Here is an 18698-nt window from a genome sequence, read left to right on the forward strand (position 1 = left end):
CCCTTTTCAACACCTAACATTATCTGAACTTTCAATTTTCACCATTTGGAGACTGTAAAATAATCCCATTGTGTTTTAAATTTTTAGTGTCACGATTACTACTGAGGTTGAGCACTTTTTCATTTCTCATTGGCCATTCATGTTTCCTTTTATGTTAACTGCCTGTTCATGTCTTTTGCTGATTTTTCTATTGACTGATCTATCTCTGAATTTATTCCTAGGAGTTTTTCAGTTTAATTTGGATGCTACTCCTTTGGTGAAACTATATGTTCACATATCTTCTGATAGTTTGTTTATAATATTCTTTGAGGAAGAGATTTAACTTAAAAGTATTCTAGAGTTTGTCAATTTTTTCCTTTATGGTTAATGCTTTTTGCATTATTGAAAGAAATTCTCTTCTCTTAAAGCTATAAGACATTCTTCTATATCCTTATCTACAAAATGTTAAGTTCTGATTTTTCCAATATATCTTTAATCTACCAAGAATTGTTTTTTGTGAGGTAGGAATTCAATTTTTTTCATGTGGATATTCAAATATTTCAGCAACGCTTATTGAGGGGCTTTTAAAACTTGAGTAAAGTGTAGAATCACCTGGAATCATTGTTAAAAATAGACTCCCAGGCTTCAGCTCAGAACTACTGAGTCAGAATTTCCAGGGACTGTACAGGAAGTGCTTCAAATCATTCTTGTCACTAAGGAAGTTTGGGAAGCACTGGCCTACTAAATAGTAACTCTTTCTTCACTATTCTGAAAAGACAACTCTATTATTTATCAAATTCTTAGAACATGTGATTTTGCCACTGAGCTATCTAGTTTATTGTGTTTATTAATTTAGTTTATTTCTGCACTAATATAACACACACTGTCTTCTTTTCATTCCTTCATATTAGGTTTTAGAATCTGCTAGGGAAAATTTGTCATTCTTCTCTTCCTCTTCCTCTTCCTTCTTCCTCTTCTAGAACATGTTGACTCTTCATGATCATTTATGCTTCCATAAAAGTTTCAGGAATGCTTTTTGCTGCATTCCATGAAGAATGCTGTTGAACAGAGTTCAATTGCCTCTCTAAAGTCATCTGGAGAAACTGACATTTTTACTATATTGGATTTTCCTATCTATGAACATGGCTTACTTCTTAAATTTTATGTCTCCTTTAATATTTTCAATATAGTTTTATATTTTTCTTGATAAAGGAGTTGCATGTGCCAGGCTCGGTGGCTCAGCCTGTAATCCTGTGCCTTGGGAGGCTGAGGCGAGTGAATTGCCTGAGCCCGCAGGTTCGAGACCTGCCTGGGCAACTTGGTGAGACCTCATCTCTACAATAAATCAAAAAAATTAGCCGGGTGTGGTAGCGCACGCCTGTAGTTCCAGCTACTTGGAAGGCTGAGGCGGAAGGATTGCTGGAGCCCAGCAGGTCAAAGGCTGCGGTGGCCGGGAGCGGCCACTACACTCCAGTGTGGGTGACAGAGTGAGATTCCAACTCAAAAAAAACCCCCAAGAGAAAAAAAAAACCAAACAAACCCAAAACAACAAAAAAAGGAGTTGCATGTCTTTGTTAGATATATTCATAGGGACCTTAGAGTTTTGTTGCTATTATAAATGGTATCTCTTTAAAAGTTATATTTTCTAACCCTTTGTTGCTGATGTAGAAATAGAAGTATTTTCTGTGCACTGAGCAGATGTAGAGCCACCTTGCTAAACTCTGTTATTAATGCTGATGATGAATCAGTAAGTTCTTTGGGCATTTCCTCTGTAGGCAGTCATATTGTCAGTGAATGGTGACAGTTTGGCCTTTTCGTTTCAAAGTCTACTTTTTTTGTTTCTTTTTTGTCTGTTTGACTACATGGTCTAAGACTTACAGTACAATGCTGAACAGTAGGTCTGTCTCAGTAGTGGATATCTTTGTTTTGTCGCTGATTTGATGGGACTCACATCTTAAGTTTTTATTTAATAGCTTTTATTGAGGGTTTCTGATAAACATGCTGAGATTAGATTAAGAAACTTCCTTCTGTGTTTTTATATTGTTCAGAATTTGTATTATAAATTGGTATTAAATTTTACCTAATGCTTTTTCTGCACTCAGTGAGACAGTCGTAGAGCCCTTCCCTTTGGTTTGTTGAATCGGTACATGAATACAACCACATTTTCAAATGGTAAAAGCAATTCTGCTTTTTACAAACCAAACTCAGTGATAGCATTATCATTCTATGTGTTTTGGAAATTGGTTTGGCAACACTTAATGTAGAATCTTTCTGTTTACGTTCATGAGTGGCATTAGCCCTGAATTTTTCTTTCTTATATAGCCCTTGACTAATTTTGATACTAGAATGATACTAGAATGAAACTGGAAGTATTCTCGCTCCTATAAGAGGGTGCCAAAAATTGCAAAGGTATGCTCCCAAATGTTCAGTTGCAGTATCCTGCAAAATAGATGTGTGTGGGGGAGAGAGGGAGAATTACAGATCAAAAACAAAGTTTTAGTTGTGCTAGTTATAGGGCTATTCGGTCTTTCTATTTCTTATCCAGTCTGTTTCAACGAACTCTATTTTTATTGGAATTTGTACATTTGTATGTTATCAAAGGCACTGACATAAACTTAAAAACATATAGCATTCTCTTATCTTTTAAATCTAAGATGTCAGAGGACTAATGTTTGAGGGCGCTACTGCCTGGGGTCCTGAGCCACCATTTCCCTTTTGGGAGGAGTGTGTCTCTAGGAATTTGAAGGGGTACATCCTCCCCTCCCTCCGTCTCTCAGGATCCCTCCCTATAGTGCTTCTTAGAAGTTAAGGTTCATCATGATGGTCAGATAAAGAGTGTCAGGTGAGTTCTCAGAGATACTTGGGACAGCTAAGGATAAGAATTCAAGTTAAGAAAGTCACAGTCAACTGTAGTCACTGTGAATAACTGACAATAAACTTATATCCAGTAAGACCAGTCAAAAGCTCGACCAACGGGAGTGTCAAAAAATTCAATTTCAAGTTTAAAAGAAGGTAAAGCTTATAACCCAACAATATGAACACTCAAAATTTACTTGTTGATGGAGGAGTCTGTGGCAGTGGTCCTCAGCCTTTCTGGCCTCAGGGCAGACAATCCTTCCACGCGGGGGGCGGGAGGGAAGTGCGGTCAAACTTCACCGTTCATATTAATCCGTGCTTGCGTGCTGGCGTCGCCACCTCAGCTCCACCTCAGCTGGTCAGGCCTTCAGTGCTCACAAAGAACTGCCGTCCAGGTCCCTCTCACGCGCAGTTCGCAATAGGGCTCACGCTCCCGTGACTGGCGGGGCTCAGGCAACAATGCCAGCGGCTGTAAATGCAGGTGAAGCTTCCCTCACTCGCCCATCACTCACCTCCCCCTGCATCCCAGTTCCAAGCAGGCCGCAGCCCAGCCCTGTGCTGCAGGGCTCCAGAAACGTTCCCTGAACATCCACAGTGTGAGTGGCCTGAGGGCTGTGTTCGAAGCCCCTGGGTTCAGAGTGTGGGCAGAGATAGAGAAGGGAAAAAGCGAGGCTGTTGAGTGAGGATCAAGCCTAGAAGAAGGTAGCTGAACTTTGTATTGAAGGCCAGATGTTAATTAGCTGCCACAGGGTTTACTTTGCTTCTGCAAGTTAATTGCAGGCAGTTGATTTAGTAGTCTAGTTCATTTAGTTAAGATTAGCTGAGATTTTACATTGTGCATGGAGAAACATGGTATGCTGTATATCGAGGAAAAGGTCTGAGATCTGAGTTAGCAAACGGGACGATGGGTGAGGCCTACTTTGGAAGCCTTCTTGGAGGAGGGCTTTCTTAACTTGAGGTTCAACAAGACAGGCAACGGAAGTGCTCTTCTTTGAGAGTCCTGAGATCAGCATCAGATGTCCCTTTCTGTGGGCGGAGGTGGCGGCTGGGTGTGGTGACGAGGTCCCCACCAGGGACCCGACACAGACGATGCTTGTGCTCTGCTCCTGCAGGTGGTGGTTCTGTGTCCCTTCACTGGCATCCAGCAGACCTTCCCATGCAGCAACTGGCTGGACGAGAAGAAGGCAGACGGGCTGATTGAGAGGCAGCTCTACGAGATGGTGTCTCTCAGGAAGAAGCGCCTGAAAAGTAAGCAGGAGAGGCCCAGACCCTGCAAGCCTGCTAGGCGGAGTCAGAAAAGACCACGATGTCAGACTGCTGGGCAACTCTCCTCCAGAGAGGAGGAACGAGCCCTCCCAGGCAGCTCCGTTCTCCAAGTTGCGGGCCACACAGAGCTACACCCTTGGCACCAGGGCTGACTCCAGTGTCCCCGGATTGAATGAGCTGCCATGATGGGCTGGGTGTTAACCAGATGGTTCATAGCAGGACACCCGAAGGTATCGGACATAGTGTGGGCGAAGTCAACTCTTCCTCGTTTAAAACATGCCACATGTGGACTTTGCAGCAACTCAGATGGATTTAGAGTGTATCACACTCAGTGATCTATCACAGAAACAAAGAACTGAGTACCACATGTTCTCAAAATAAGCAGGCCCTGAACACTTTCCATAATACAATAAGATAGGGTTTGGCAGCAGCGGGACCCTTCTGGGGGAGGGGGGCACATACATCAGTAAGGGCACCTGATCTCAAACCAGGCTAAGTGGGAACCAAGGGAAGGTCCAAACTTTACCTGTACGATGGCCACTTGTATACCTAATCCTGAATTGTACCCCACATCTCTAAAATTAGAAATAAGCAAATAAAACATGCCAGCAGGCGTTAAAAAGCACATTAAAGCCCCTGTGTTTAGCAGCAAGGAATCCTTAGGCATCTAAGCTTGCACCTGCTCTAATGGGTTGCGGAGAGTGGGGCACACCTGCATGAGGCCTGCCCTCATCTCGACCACTTCAGCTTGTCTGCCCTTTCCCTTGGGTACCATGAGCACCTCTTCACTTCTTGAGCTTAACCCTGCAACTTGACCTGTCTCGTAGAATTTCCCTGGTCCCTGTGGGTCTGGACGACTGACCTCAAGAAAGCCGGTACCAACACGCCCATCTTCATCCAGATCTACGGGCAGAAGGGGCGGTCAGATGAGATTCTCCTGAATCCCAACAACAAGTGGTTCAAGCCGGGCATCATCGAGAAGTTCAGGGTAGGCGAGGGGTGGGGGGTGGGGGGAGAAGGGGGGAAGGGCTGTCGCCGGGGGCACTGGCTCCCTGAGCCAGGCTGAGGACCGGCTTTGAAGACAGAAAGGCACAGTGGAGAAGCTCGGCCCTTGCAGAGGGTGACAGCGCTGAGGATGGATAGGCCAGGTGTCGAATGGGCATGACTTGGACCTGGGCCGTTCATCGGAACCAGACAGTCCAGATACAGCCCGAGGTGGACGCCCATGTGGGATGGAGGGTGTGCAGGACCTGGGTGACCGGGAGGATTGTCCAGAACAGGGACCCTGGGCGTGCTTGGCGTCAGACTGCCCAGTCCAGGCGGATGAGGGAGCAGGAGCCGGATTTCAGGGAACGCGTGACTTTCAGAACATTTCCCCAGAAATTCAACGTCAAGGCCTTCAGCCTGTATGTCACTGCAGCAAGACTTTCGATTTCTCCAACAGTGCTCCTTTGACCTCTAGGCAGGAGACTCTAGCTTGCCGCTCCTTCTCGGAGCACCCATGGGTGCCTCTGTCCCACTACCCAGCTCGCTACCCTTTCCGTGTTCGCCTTCCCTGATAGACCGCGAGCCACGGAAAGGCCGCGACTGCTGTGTTGGTCTGTTCGTCTGTTTCAGCGTCCGGGGCTGCAGGCCTGCTTCAAGGATTGGACTGCCCTTTGGATGCCATTATGGGCACTTATGGCCTGGAGGCCCTTAGGCTACATCCCGCAGCGGGCCATTAGTTTTCCTTGGGTCTCACCTGCCCAGACTGAACCCCGGCTCCACGCCTGTCGTGCCATGCTCTATCCTTCCAGGGTCCCAGGAGGATAGAGCGTGTGAGGGCAGCTTGAAGCTGGCTGACCTCCCTCCCGCTGAGGAAACAGCCCAGGGCAGGCACCTCCCAGCACCGGCGGGCCATGAGGACATGCACCCTTCCTGGTTTACGCCCACTGACTGTGCTCCGTTTGTTGCCCCAGATTGAGCTCCCGGACCTCGGCAGGTTTTACAAGATACGGGCATGGCACGACAGGAGGAGTCCCGGCTCTGGGTGGCATCTGGAAAGGGTGAGACAGGTCGCCTCGGGGTCTGGGGGCGGCGGGGAGAGGAGGCAGGACGGTCCCCGTCTGTGACCCATCGCGTGGCTTGCCTCTGTGTGGAGGGGCGGGGACAGAGAAGGCTGGCAGTGGGACCTGAACTTGGATCCAGGCCGTGGGGACGTCCTGATGGGAGGGAGGGGAGAGGACTTCCAGAGCAGGCGAGGATGCACCTAGGTGTGTGGGGGCTCGCTCGCACGCTGCCCAGTTCACCAGTCTGCTGGGCAGGTGCAGGCCTCTGCCTTCCCCGAGGGTTGTCTCCAGGCAAGGCCCAACCTCCCTGCGGTGGACAGCAGACGGGGACCGGGGGTGCAGGGCCTCTGCCGCCACGCCTCTGCTGCCACGGCCCGCTCACCCAGAGCCTTGTTCCAGATGACGCTGGTGAACACGCTGAACAAGGACAAGTACAACTTCAACTGCAACCGCTGGCTGGACGCCAATGAGGACGACAATGAGATCGTGAGGGAGATGACCGCGGAGGGCCCCACGGTGCGCAGGATCATGGGCAGTGAGTATTGGCCGGCCTGTCCTGGGAGAGGCAGACCCTGCCTGGGGCGAGAGTCCTGCCCGCCACGCAGCTTCGGCCCTCTCTGAAGGCCAGAGTGGGCATGGAAGCTCCCAGCCTCGAGATGGACAAGCAGAAGCCATCTTCATGGCATGATACGGGAGGCCGACCGTGAGCGGCGCGGCAGGAAGGAGGGACGATGGACGGCACCCCAGTGGGCTCGGAGGGGTGAGAGGGCTGTGTACTAAGCGAGAACTCTCCAGAGCCTCCCTGAAGTTAACAGACTTGTGCTCCCCGGAAATCATGCCTAAAAGGCTCCCCCAGACAGAAAGATGGAGCCAGATTGTCACAGCCACTCTTGGCTGCTACCTACCAGCCCTGTCTCTTTCTAGGGACAGCAGGAGGGGTCTCAGCCTCTGCCCTGGAGTCCAGGGTTCGCATTCACGGAGCCAAAGGGAGGCCATCTTGCCTCTGGGCTAGGGAAACAGTGTGCTGGCGAATGCAGAGCACATGGCCCGTGGCTTTCCCACGGCAGACATGACTAAGTGATCCCAGCATCCTCTCCCAGAGAGTCTGAAATGAGCTCTGTGACCTCAGTACAACACTCCAAGCAGACAGGAACCATGACTGACGGGGCGCTTACGATAGATTGCTAATCTGTTTGCTATCCTTGTGGTCGTGCTTGATTTCTTAGCAGGAAAGTAACTTTGCAGAATTATGGCTGGTACCGTGGCTCATGCCTGTAATCCCAGCACTTCCGGAGGCTGAGGCAGAAGAACCGCTTGAGGCCAGGAGTTCAAGACCAGCCTGCACAACGTAGTGAGACCTCAGCGCTCTAAAAACAAGTTAAAAATACAAAAAGCTAAAAGCAGACGGGAAATGATGTCGCCCAGAGTCCTGGTAGCCCCTTTAAACACTCAGCAGTGTCATCTCACAGGTGGTCGTGGGAGGCTTCTGAGCACTTGGTTTTTGCCCACTCAGCAGAAGCTTTGTATACATTGGTTGACTTCACTTGATCAGAGTTAAATACTCAAGAATGTAGAAACCCCAAACAGAAAATGCCTAGGAAGAGACCCCCCCCCCCAGTCTGTCCGTCTTGGCAAGGATTATAATAAGCGTCATGCTTCTTCTATTAAGTATAAGACTGTAGAATATGTGTGTCCAAAGGCCCTTAAAGTAGTCTGGTGCAGACCAGGAGCTGGGAAGGTTCTTGTGGTGCTGACACCACAGTGAGTTGGAGACAGAGTTAGACCGATAGCGTGGCCTCTTGCTTCCTGGTTCTATGGCCACCCCAAGACACCACACTGCCTTTTCACATTCAGGAATATTTGCTTTGGGAACAAGATCAGTGTCTCTCTGCAAATAAGATAACATGTGGCCCAATCATTAGCATGTATACACGTTTTAAGAAAGGAAAAAAATGGTATTAAAATTGTAATGCTCAAAATATACTGATAATGAAAAATGAAGACAAGTCACATTTGACTTCTGCAATTACAAGAGGTGCTCAGAGTGTTTGTGCCAGCACCCAAACGCTTCTGGTTACAGCGAATGACCGCAGGGCTTGTTGCCGTGCGAGGTCTCCAGGGTCTTCCCGTGTGCACGTCACACACAGGACCACGCGTGTCAAGCTCATCACGAACGCGCGACGTTGTGAGGGGTGCTGGTGGTTCTGTGACATATCCACGCCTCCATTGTCGCTGTCCTTCCACAACGTTCTTGAATTTCAAAGGCCACTTCAGAGAGGGCTTGCGTGCCTCGAGCGATAACTGTGCTTCTGTCCTTTTCTTTGACTGTTCTGCCTGTCGCATGGTGACGCTGGCATTCATTTGATGAACGCCATCTTTTGAGCGAATATCATACTACACATGGTTACTGTCATTCAGTTCAACTTTGAAAAGTTGTACGTAGGTAGATAACATCCCTTAAAACGTGCATGCATTTTTTGGCACTCCCGAATTCACATGTGGCCCCCCGGGCAGAAGGGCGCCTGTTCTTGCTGGATCCGCCCACTTGGCACCCAGCCGGCAGGTGGACAGTGATGGGCGGAGTCTGGGGCCCTGCCTGCCTTCTGAGCTCTTCCAACTCATCCTCACAGCCTCAGCTCCTCGGTCTCGGCTTCTGCAGTTGCCTGGCACAGTCCTCCCTGTCCCTGTGTGGAATTGCTTCTCGAATTCGGCACCTGGCCACTCTGCTCAGTCCCTTCTGACCCACTGAGTCAGGGTTTCCCCAGCTTCCTCTTGTTTTCTCTGCTGGAGGGCATGTGAGGACGCAGTTGCAGGGCTCCAGTCAGTCTGGAGTGGGACCTGAGAATCTGCTTGTCTGATGCGTTTCTGGTTGGGGTCAATGCTGCTACCGGTGGGGACCTCCACTTTGAGAACCATTGTGCTAGGGTGTTCACTACCTGCTTAGCTTCTCTGTAGCTTTCAGAATGTTGCTGCTGTTGCACTTGTCACCTTCCCCAGCCTTGTTTTTTTTTTTTGGCTGAATCTTGCAAAGAACCTGAAGATCGTCATTTTGTGAGGTTTTGCCAGGGAGAGAGCCACCATTTTTACTTCGAAGGTCCAGGATGTTCTTCATCTCCACCCCTCCTTGCCTTGACTGGAGCACGACTCTCCCCCAGGGCCCTGTCTTCCCTCCCCATGAGCTGGGGGCAGGCCAGGGGGTTGTTCTCCAGACTCCTGCCTGGTCAGACTCCTGCCTGGGCCCAGCATGGACGCCCATCGCCTCCCGACACTGCCTGCCGTCTTCCGTGGGCCTCTGGTCGCTGCCCCTCTCCCTGCTGATGGTACCATGTGCCCCTGGGCTAGTGTCAAGACCCCAACACCTGCCGTGGTCCCAGATGGTGTATTTGTTAGCCAAGGCAGCCACAACAGAGCCCTGTTGATGGGGTGACTTAAGCAACAGACACTTACTGACTCCCGGTTCTGGGGGCTGGAAGCCCAAGATCAAGATGTGGGCAGATGTGATCTCCTCTGAGGCCTTGCTCCTTGGCTTACGGGTGTCATCTTGTTGCCGTGTCCTCACACGTTCTACCCTCTGTGTACATGGGTCTGTGTCCCTATTTCCTCTTCTTACAAGGATGGACCAGGCTCTGCCCATGTGACTTCATTTTGCCTTCATGACCTCTTTTGGGGCCTGTCTCCAAATACCAGGGGGTTAGGAAGTCCATGTATGAGTTTGGGGAGGGGCAGATTCAGCCCATAACAGAAGACATTTCTCAAGCATGGTCCAGGGAGCCTCTATGTAAAAGTTGTCTGGAGTGTTTATTATATGCAGATCCCTAGGCCGAAGCCCGGAGATGCTGCCAGGCCTCTCTGAGGGCTATGCCCGGTAACGTGCATTCTGTAAGCCTGCTGATGAATTTCTGTGCATCCCGAGATTTAAGGGCCTCTGTCTACTTCTTTCAGTGTCTGTATGAAAACCCACGTGTCCACATCCCAGTGCTGAGGCCGCTCTGTGGGCCTCGTTCCCAGTCCACATGGACTGCCCCTCCCTGGCACCTCACACAGGGTCAGCCTGCCAAGACCCCCCCTCTGGCTCAGGTCCCCCTCCCTTCCACCTCTTGACCTCGGTACCCTCCACCCTACCCTTTAACTCCCAGCTCCTTCTGCCCCACATGCCTCCTGGTCTGCCAGGGGCTGTCCACTCACAGGTGTATAGAGGACACATCTGTAGGCAAAACTACAAGCGGTCATCCAGGAGACAGAACACGGGGTCCTGAAATCAGGCAGGATCTGTGCAGACCAGAGAGGAGAAGGAAAACTCAAGAATATTTTGAAGGGGCGACGGGCTGGACTTGGCGCATGAATGTTGGGGAAACACAGTGGTGAGGTGAACCTCTTGCCCTAAAAGGTGGGAGAAGCTTTGCAGATGAAGTGACATTTGAGTGAGGTCTCCCATGGGGAGGGATAGGTGGGCAAGGAGAGACCACATGGTGGTGGGGAGAGCATCTCTACGAGTGATGTGACGTGCTTAACTGCCCGTAAGCATTTGAACAGAGCACAGCGTGTAGGGTGAGTCTGGCTGTTATTTGCTCTCTGTCCTCTGTGATGCTAGTTAAGAACCATTTCCATAGCCGGGCTTGGTGGCTCAGCCTGTAATCCCGCGCCTTTGGGAGGCTGAGGTGAGTGGATTGCCTGAGCCCGCGGGTTCAAGACCTGCCTGGGCAGCGAGACCTCATCTCTACAAAAAATCAGCCTGGTGTGGTAGTGCGTGCCCGTAATTCCGGCTACTCAGAAGGCTGAGGCGGAGGGATCACCGGAGCCCAGCAGGTCGAGGCTGTGGTGGCCTGGAGCGGCCACTGTACTCCAGTCTGGGCGACCGAGTGAGACTCCAACTCAAAAAAAAAAACCAGTGCTGGCGATTTACATGCGCCCAAGGCTGCCTGTCCTGCTGTCATGCCACTTGCTAACCCTCGGGGTCCTTGGCCCTGCTTCAGAGCCCAGGAGCCACTCTGACCTCTGTCCACTGACTGCTCTTTCTGGTCCACAACCTTTCTGATACTCAGAACACCCATGTGTCCTCACTCGCCGCATTGGTCCTCAGAACTCCTCTCCCGTCTGAGGGCTTCTTCGCATCAGTAAACAGAGCTGGGGCAGTGCTCGTTTCCCCAGTCCGTCCCAGCCTGTAATGAATAATGTGCATGACTTCCTGGAAGTCCCTGAAACAGAGTCTGGGATGCAGGTACAATGAGTAAATACCAACTTGATGTCAATTATCTTCTGAGCTTGAAGTTGCATGTTCCTTGTTTATTTCCAAACAAAGGGCCAGCCTAATAAGCACTGAGAAGTGAGAGGCTTCTGGGAGGGACTGGGCTAAGTCAGTGCAGACCTGGTGGCCTGGGCAGTCCATGCACCAGCTCCCAGTTTATTTCCACCTCGCTTTTTCCACGATAGCCACGGGAAATAGTGAATGAATGAGACTGGTGTTCTTTGCTGTGTGCCTAACAGAAGTGATGGCACCATGGGAGTCAAGGGCTGAGGATTGTAGCTTCTCGTTCATTGGCCTGGGCTTCAATTTTTAAACTAAAGTGTGGAGGCACTTCCCCATCTGCTAAAGTCTGTCACTGCAGATGTTAACAATTGAAGTCTTTTTCATTATTCGCAGGCTTCTTGCCAAGAAGGAGCTTGGGACCTCTGTGTCTGGGTCACTCAGAGGGTCCCCAGAGAGAATAGAGAATAAAAACCCTTGATAGGGTCTTTGGGACCTCAGGGCACCTGAACCCAGAGGACTGGAGCTCCCAGGAGAGAGGATTCCTGAATTCCCAGATAGTTTTACTTCTGGGAATTGCCCCATAGTTACAGTTAAAAATCAGAACTGACCTCTGTCGGAGTGAAACAAGGCTGGTGTCGAGGCCTTTCTGTCCCTGCCGGGTCACGTGTCTGCTTTTCCATCCTCAGTCATCACTGTCCCTTCCCTTTGCTGTTGGCCCATTGGATCACTGGGGATGTCACACAAGAGAATCACCTTCACTAACACGAAGGCTGAGGGCTGAAAGTGTTCAGCTCTGAATTTTCAAACATTAATTAGAGAAGATGGTGACAAACAGTGATGGGTGGATTTCAGGTGCTCAGCCCCATGAGGAGGCCACCCTGGGGGTGTGGAGGCCTTCCCTCGACTCTGACCCCTGGGGTAAAAGCCTCCCTGTGCAGTCTGTGTAAGGCTGGCCTCTGCTCCCAAGCCGTCTCTCTTTGCTTTCCTTCTGACAAGTGCTTTTGCTGCAGACACGGTATCTTCATGTACCTGGATGTTTTGATGGTCACATTTATTTTTCAGTTGTCTCCATATCTCCCATTAGAAATGGATGTATTATTGAAAAACTAATTTGTACACTGAATTCAAACTTCCTGGCGATCTGTCTCATTCCGAATATACTTTATCTTCATTTTAGATGAACTACCAAGGACAAATGTTCATTTTTAGAAGCAGCAGCTTTTGGCTGGGTGCCATGGCTCACGCCTGTCATCCCACTGGGGGAAGCTGAGGTGGGAGGATTGCCTGAGCCCAGGAGTTCTAGACCAGCCTTGGCAACATAGGACGACCATGTCTCTACAAAAAATATTTCGAAAATGACCTGAGCATGCTTGTAGTCCCAGCTACTTGGGAGGCTGAGGCAAGAGGATCGCTTGAGCCCGGGAGTTCGCGGCTGCAGTGAGCTATGATCCCGCCACTGCACTCCAGCCTGGGAGACAGAGCAAGACCTTGTCTATCACAATAACAACAAACAAACAAACAAACAAACAAACAAAAACCTCAGTTTTATTGATATAGAATTCATGTGCCATATAACTTGCCCATTTAAACTGTACATGTCAGTGGTTCTTATAAGGTTGATAAACTCTATAAAATTCGATCAAATTCCAAGACATTGCAATCTCCCCCAAAACAAAACTCCATGCTCGCTAGCAGTCATCCCGGCTCCCAGGTCTCCTCTCAGCCTCTGACAGCCACGAATCTACTTTTCTTCCATGGATTTGCCTGTTCTAAGCATGTCATAGAAATGGAGTCATATAATATATGAACTTTATGTCTGGTTTCTTTCCGTTAGCGTGTTTTCTGGGGCCCCTATGCTGTAGCATGTGTCAGTCCTTCCTCTCTTTATTGCTGAATAACATTCCGCTGTGTGGACATACCAAATTCAACGGCTGATGAGCATTTAGGTTGGTTCCATTTTTCGGTTATGATAAGCAATGCTGCTGTGAACACCTGAATACAAGCTTTTGTGCACACACGTTTTCAGTCTTCTTGGGTATCTACCTAGGAGTGGAACTGCTGGGCCATAAGGTAATACTTGGGTCACATTTTTAAGAAGCTGCAAAAATAGTTTTCTTTTCTTTTCTTGTTTTGTGTCACCCTTGCTGGAGTGCAGTGGCACGCTACTCACAGCCACCACAGACTTGACCTGCTGGGCTCAGGCGATCTTTCCACTTTAGCCTTCCAGGTAGCAGGAACCACAGGCATGCGCCACCACGCCCGGCTAAGTTTTTAAATTTATTTATTGTAGAGACCAGGTCTTGCCATGTTGCTCAGGTTGGTCTTGAACTCCTGAGCTCAGGCAACCCTCTCACCTCCGCCTCCCAAAGTGCTGGGATGACAGGTTTGAGCCACTGCGCCTGGCTGAAAATATTTTTCAAAACAGTTGCACTGTTTTACAGTCTTACCAGTAATGTATGAAAGATCCAATTCTCCACATCCCTCCAAAGCTTGTTACTTTCCTTTATTATACTTTTCAGGATTGTTTTGGCTATTCTGGGTCCCTTGTAATCCTAAAAATTTTAGAAACTGCTTATTACTTTCCACAGAGAAGTCAACTAGGATTCTGACAGGGATCGCGTGGAGTCTGTAGACCATTTGGGGAGCATTGCCATCTTAACGGTGTTGGGTTTTCCAACCCATGGACATGAGCTGTTTGTCCACTTAGTGAGATCTTTGTTTTCCACAATATTTTGTAGTTTTCATAGTGTGTTTCACTTGTTAAATTTGTTCCTATTTTATTCTTTTTGATGCTATCATAAATGGAAATGTTTTCTTAGATTCATTTCTAGATTGTACATTGCACAAGAACAGAAAACAGTTGATTTTGGTGTATTAATCTTGTACCCTATAATTTTGATTAATTCATGTATTAGTTCTAATCATTTTTTCGTGGATTCGTTACAAATTTCTAAATATGTGGTCCTGTTACCCATGAATAGGGATCCTTCTGTCTTTCCCATCTGGATCATTTAATATATTTTCTTGCCTCATTGCCTTGGCTAAAATCTCCAGCACCACATGGAACAGGAGTGGTGACTCATGTCTGACCTTACAAGGAAAGTATTCCATCTTTCTCTATTAGCTGGAATGATGTTAACTTTTGGTATTGCACAGAGGACTGTTATGGGTTGAGGAAGTTCCTTTATCGTCCTAGTTTCTGGATAGTTTTTCTCATGAAAGGGAGTTCGCTTTTGTCAAATGCTTTTTTCTGCATCTATTGAGATAATCATGTGATTTTTATTTTTATTCTATTGCTATAATATATTGCATTAATTGGTTTTCAAAAGCTAAGCCAATTTGTATCTCTGGGATAAGTCCTACATTATTATGGTGTATAGTTATTTTTACATATTGCTGGATTTTGGTTTGTTGATATTTTGTTGAGGATTTTTGCATCTATATTCATAAGGGATATTGGTCTGTAGTTTTCTCTTCTTATGATGCCTTTGTCAGTTTTGGTTGCTTAAGGGCAATTCTGGCCTCATAAAGTGAGGTAGGCAGTGTTCCCTCCTTTTCTATTTTTGCAAGAGTTTGAGAAGTCTTGGCATTATTTCTTCTTTGAATGTTGGGTGGAATTCAGTGGTAAAGACACCTGGACATGGGCTTTTTTTCATAGGTGGTTTGGATTACTGATTCAGTCGAATCATTTTTAAAGACTTGGAATGCATTTGCTTATTTTTAATTGACACATTGTAATTACATATATATACACATACATTATACATACATATACATGTATGTATAATGTATATATATATGTGTGTGTATATATCTATCTGTGGGGTCCACTTTGATGTTTTGATACATATATGTGTTGTACAATGATCCAATCAGGGTTGCTAGAATACCCATCACATTGTGCACATCATTTCTTTGTGGTGAGAACATTCAGAAGCCTTTCTTCTAGATATTTTGTGACACTCAAGACTCTACTGTCAACCATAGTCAGCCTCCTGTGCAGTGGAACACCAGAACATCTCCCTCCTCCTTAGTTGTAACTTTGTGCCTGTTAATCATTCTCTCCCCTTCCTCCTCTTCCCCGTCCCCTCCCCAGTGTCTGGTAACTACTCTGCCAGAACTACTGTTCTTCTAGGATAGCGACGTGTTTTTTTTTTTTTAGAGTCCACACACGAGATCATGCAGTATTTGTCTTTCTGTGTCTTCCTATTTCACTTAGCACAGTGTCCTCCGGGTTCATCCATGTCTGATGACAGGATTTCATTCTTTCTCTGTCTGAGTAGTACTCTGTTGTGGATATACACCGCATTTTCTTTATCTGCTCCTCCACTGTTGGACAGCTAGGTTGACTTTATGTCTTGGCTACTGTCAATAGTGTCATCATGAACACGAGAGTGCAGATATCTCTTTGACACACTGACTTCATTTCCTTTGGATATGCACTCAGTAGTGGACTGCCAAGTTGTCCTGCTTTTAATTTTGTAAGGAATCTCCGTGCTGTTTTCCATAATGGCTGCACTAGTTTACAGTTCTGCCAATTTTTTTCTTTTGTCTTTTTGATGATAGCCATTCTCACTGGGGTGAAATGGCATCTCATTGTGGCTTTGATTTGCGTTCCCCAGGTGATTAGTGATGTTGGGCATTTTCAAAATAAACCTGTTGGCCATTTGTATGTCTTCTTTTTAGAAACGTCTATTAAGGTCTTTAGTCCATTTTATTTTTTTATTTTTATTTTTTGAGTTGGAGTCTCACTCTGTTGCCCAGACTGGAGTGCAGTGGCCGCTCTCGGACACCGCAGCCTCAACCTGTTGGGCTCCGGCGATCCTTCCGCCTCAGCCTTCCGAGTAGCCGGAATTACAGGTGCGCGCTACCACGCCTGGCTGATTTTTTGATTTTATTGTAGAGATGAGGTCTCGCCTGCCCAGGCAGGTCACGAACCCGTGGGCTCAGGCAATCCACTCACCTCAGCCTCCCAAAGGTGCAGGATTACAGGCTGAGCCACCGCGCCTGGCTCTTTAGTCCATTTTAAAATCAGGTTTTTTTTTAAACTGGGTTTTTTTTGTTGTTGTTATGTTATCTAATTTTCTTATACATCCTGAATTTTTTTTTTTTTGAGTTGGAGTCTCACTCTGTCACCCAGACTGAGTGCAGTGGCTGCTCCCAGTCACCACAGGCTCGACCTGCTGGGCTCCGGCGATTCTTCCACCTTGGCCTTCCAAGTAGCTGAAACTACAGGCGCGCACCACCACACCTGGCTAGTTTTTGCTTTAGTGTAGAGATGAGGGCTCGCCAAGTTGCCTGGGCGGGTCTCGAACCTGCGGGCTCAGGCAATCCACTCACCTTGGCCTCCCAAAGTGCTGGGATTACAGGCTGAGCCACTGAGCCTGGTCACATCCTGAGTATTAACATCTTGTCAGAGGTATAGTTTGCAAATATTTTCTCCCACTGCGTAGGTTGTCTCTTCACTCTTAATGGATTTTGTTGCTGTTGTGCAAAAAAGCTCTTTAGCTTGATAAAATCTCATTTGTTTATTTTTGCTCTGGTTGCCTATGATTTTGAGGTCTTATTTTAAAAATCGTCCCCAGCCTATTGTTGGGAAGAAGTTCCCCTTTTTCGTCTAGTCACTTCACCAAACTTTTCACTTGTTATACGCCAATTCAGATTTTCTTTATTTTTAAGCCAATCATGGTTGCCATCCTTTTACCTTCAACGCATGTGTGTCCTTGAATTGAAAGTGTGTCTCCTGTTGATAGAAGACAGATCCGCTTTCCATTCTGCCAATCTGCGTGTGATAAAGAGCCCAGTTTCTGTTGTATGTTGGCCTGCCGACAGCTTTCCCACTGTCCCTCTAACTCCGCCCGTTCTGCCTCATAGATGATGAGAGAACTAGGTCCTTCTTCCCTTGGCACCAAGTTGAAGCCACAAGATCCCGGCCCCTTTGACCGTTGCTTCAGATATCATTTCCATTCTTGCCTGCACCATCACCGTAGGGGTCTTATTTGATCCCATGGCTTTGAATGGAATCCACATCCCTGTGATGACCCAAGCCACATCACCAGTCCCGACCCTCCAGCTCATATTCGCTCGCCTGCCATCGTGACCTCTTTTTAAGCATCAATAGACATCTCACATTCACAATGACCAGCACAGAGCCACTGAGTTCCTTCTCTAGCCCATCCTCCCTAGACTCTCCTACTCTTTGTTGGCTGCTCTGTCTACCTGCCTGCCCCAGCCCAAACCTCGGAGTCATCCCAATCCCTCTTTCCACAGTTACCTACCTGGTTCATCACCAGGAAGTGCTGACTCCCAAAAGGTATGTTTTTGACTGAAGGTCCAAAATGTATGACTCCTTTATTGACTGCTCTCCATCTTTACTACACCCCCAGTCCTAAGCACCACCCTCTCTTTTCTAGACTACTGCGATTATTCTGCTAACTGACCTCTTTTTTCCTTTAAAAAATTTTAAATTTTATTATAGAGGTGCGGGGCACATGTGAAGATTAGCTGCATAAGTAGGCTGCATGCAGGTGAAGTCTGGGCTTCGAACTGGCTCTCACTCCCCCTGGGGTGGACCATGCACCCTTTGTGCTGTCATGTGTCCCCCGCCCTGCTCCCTCTCCTCTTCCTCTAGCAGTGTCCAGCGATGGCCCGTCCCACCCTTGTGTTCATGTGACTAGTGCTCGGGCCACACTGATGAGTAACAGTGTTTGGTATTCAGTTATTTGTTTCTGTGATGGTTCACTTAGTAGGATGGTCTCCAGCACCATCCAATTTGTTGTGAATTTCCATGATTTTGATTTTTTTAATGGCTGCATAATACTCCATCGTGTGTATGTACCACATTTTTTTATCCAGTCCACTTTTGATGAGCAGTGGGGTTAGTTCCACGTTTTGGCTGTTGTGAATAGTGCTGCACAAACATACGTGGGTAGGTATCTTTTCTGTAGAACAATTTATGTTCTCCTGGGCATATTCTAGGAAAGGGACCTCTGGATTGTATGGGAGGGTGATTTTTAGTTCTTTTAGGAATCGCCACACTGCTTTCTATAAAAGTTGACCTTAGTAGAGTTGTGCACTCCCACCAACAGTGTAAAAGAGTTCCTTTTCTTCACACCTGTGACACCAGCATCTGTTGTTTTTCAATGAATGATAGCCATCCTTACCAGTTTTAGGTGCTATCCCGTTGTAGTTTCAATTTGCATTTCTCTGATGATTAGTGAGGCTGAGCAGATTTTCATGTGTCCCTTGGCTGCTTGTGTGTCTTCTTATGAGAAGTGTCTGTTCATGTCCTTTGCCCACTT

The 18698-nt window shown here is 47.7% G+C and overlaps 1 protein-coding gene across 1 annotated transcript in view; it reads left to right on the forward strand.

The window, feature by feature from the left end:
* Positions 1-18698, forward strand: part of LOXHD1 (lipoxygenase homology domains 1) — a 170435-nt gene that overhangs the window by 54207 nt on the left and 97530 nt on the right. Inside the window, exons 9-12 of the mRNA XM_021713353.1 lie at positions 3948-4083; positions 4929-5089; positions 6060-6146; positions 6549-6684. Coding sequence (XP_021569028.1) covers positions 3948-4083; positions 4929-5089; positions 6060-6146; positions 6549-6684 — 520 coding nt within the window. The remainder of the gene's footprint in view (positions 1-3947; positions 4084-4928; positions 5090-6059; positions 6147-6548; positions 6685-18698) is intronic.

The sequence above is a fragment of the Carlito syrichta genome, unplaced genomic scaffold, assembly GCF_000164805.1.
Source record: "Carlito syrichta isolate Samal-C Ts95f unplaced genomic scaffold, Tarsius_syrichta-2.0.1 Scaffold304483, whole genome shotgun sequence".
In the NCBI taxonomy this organism is placed as follows: domain Eukaryota; kingdom Metazoa; phylum Chordata; class Mammalia; order Primates; family Tarsiidae; genus Carlito; species Carlito syrichta.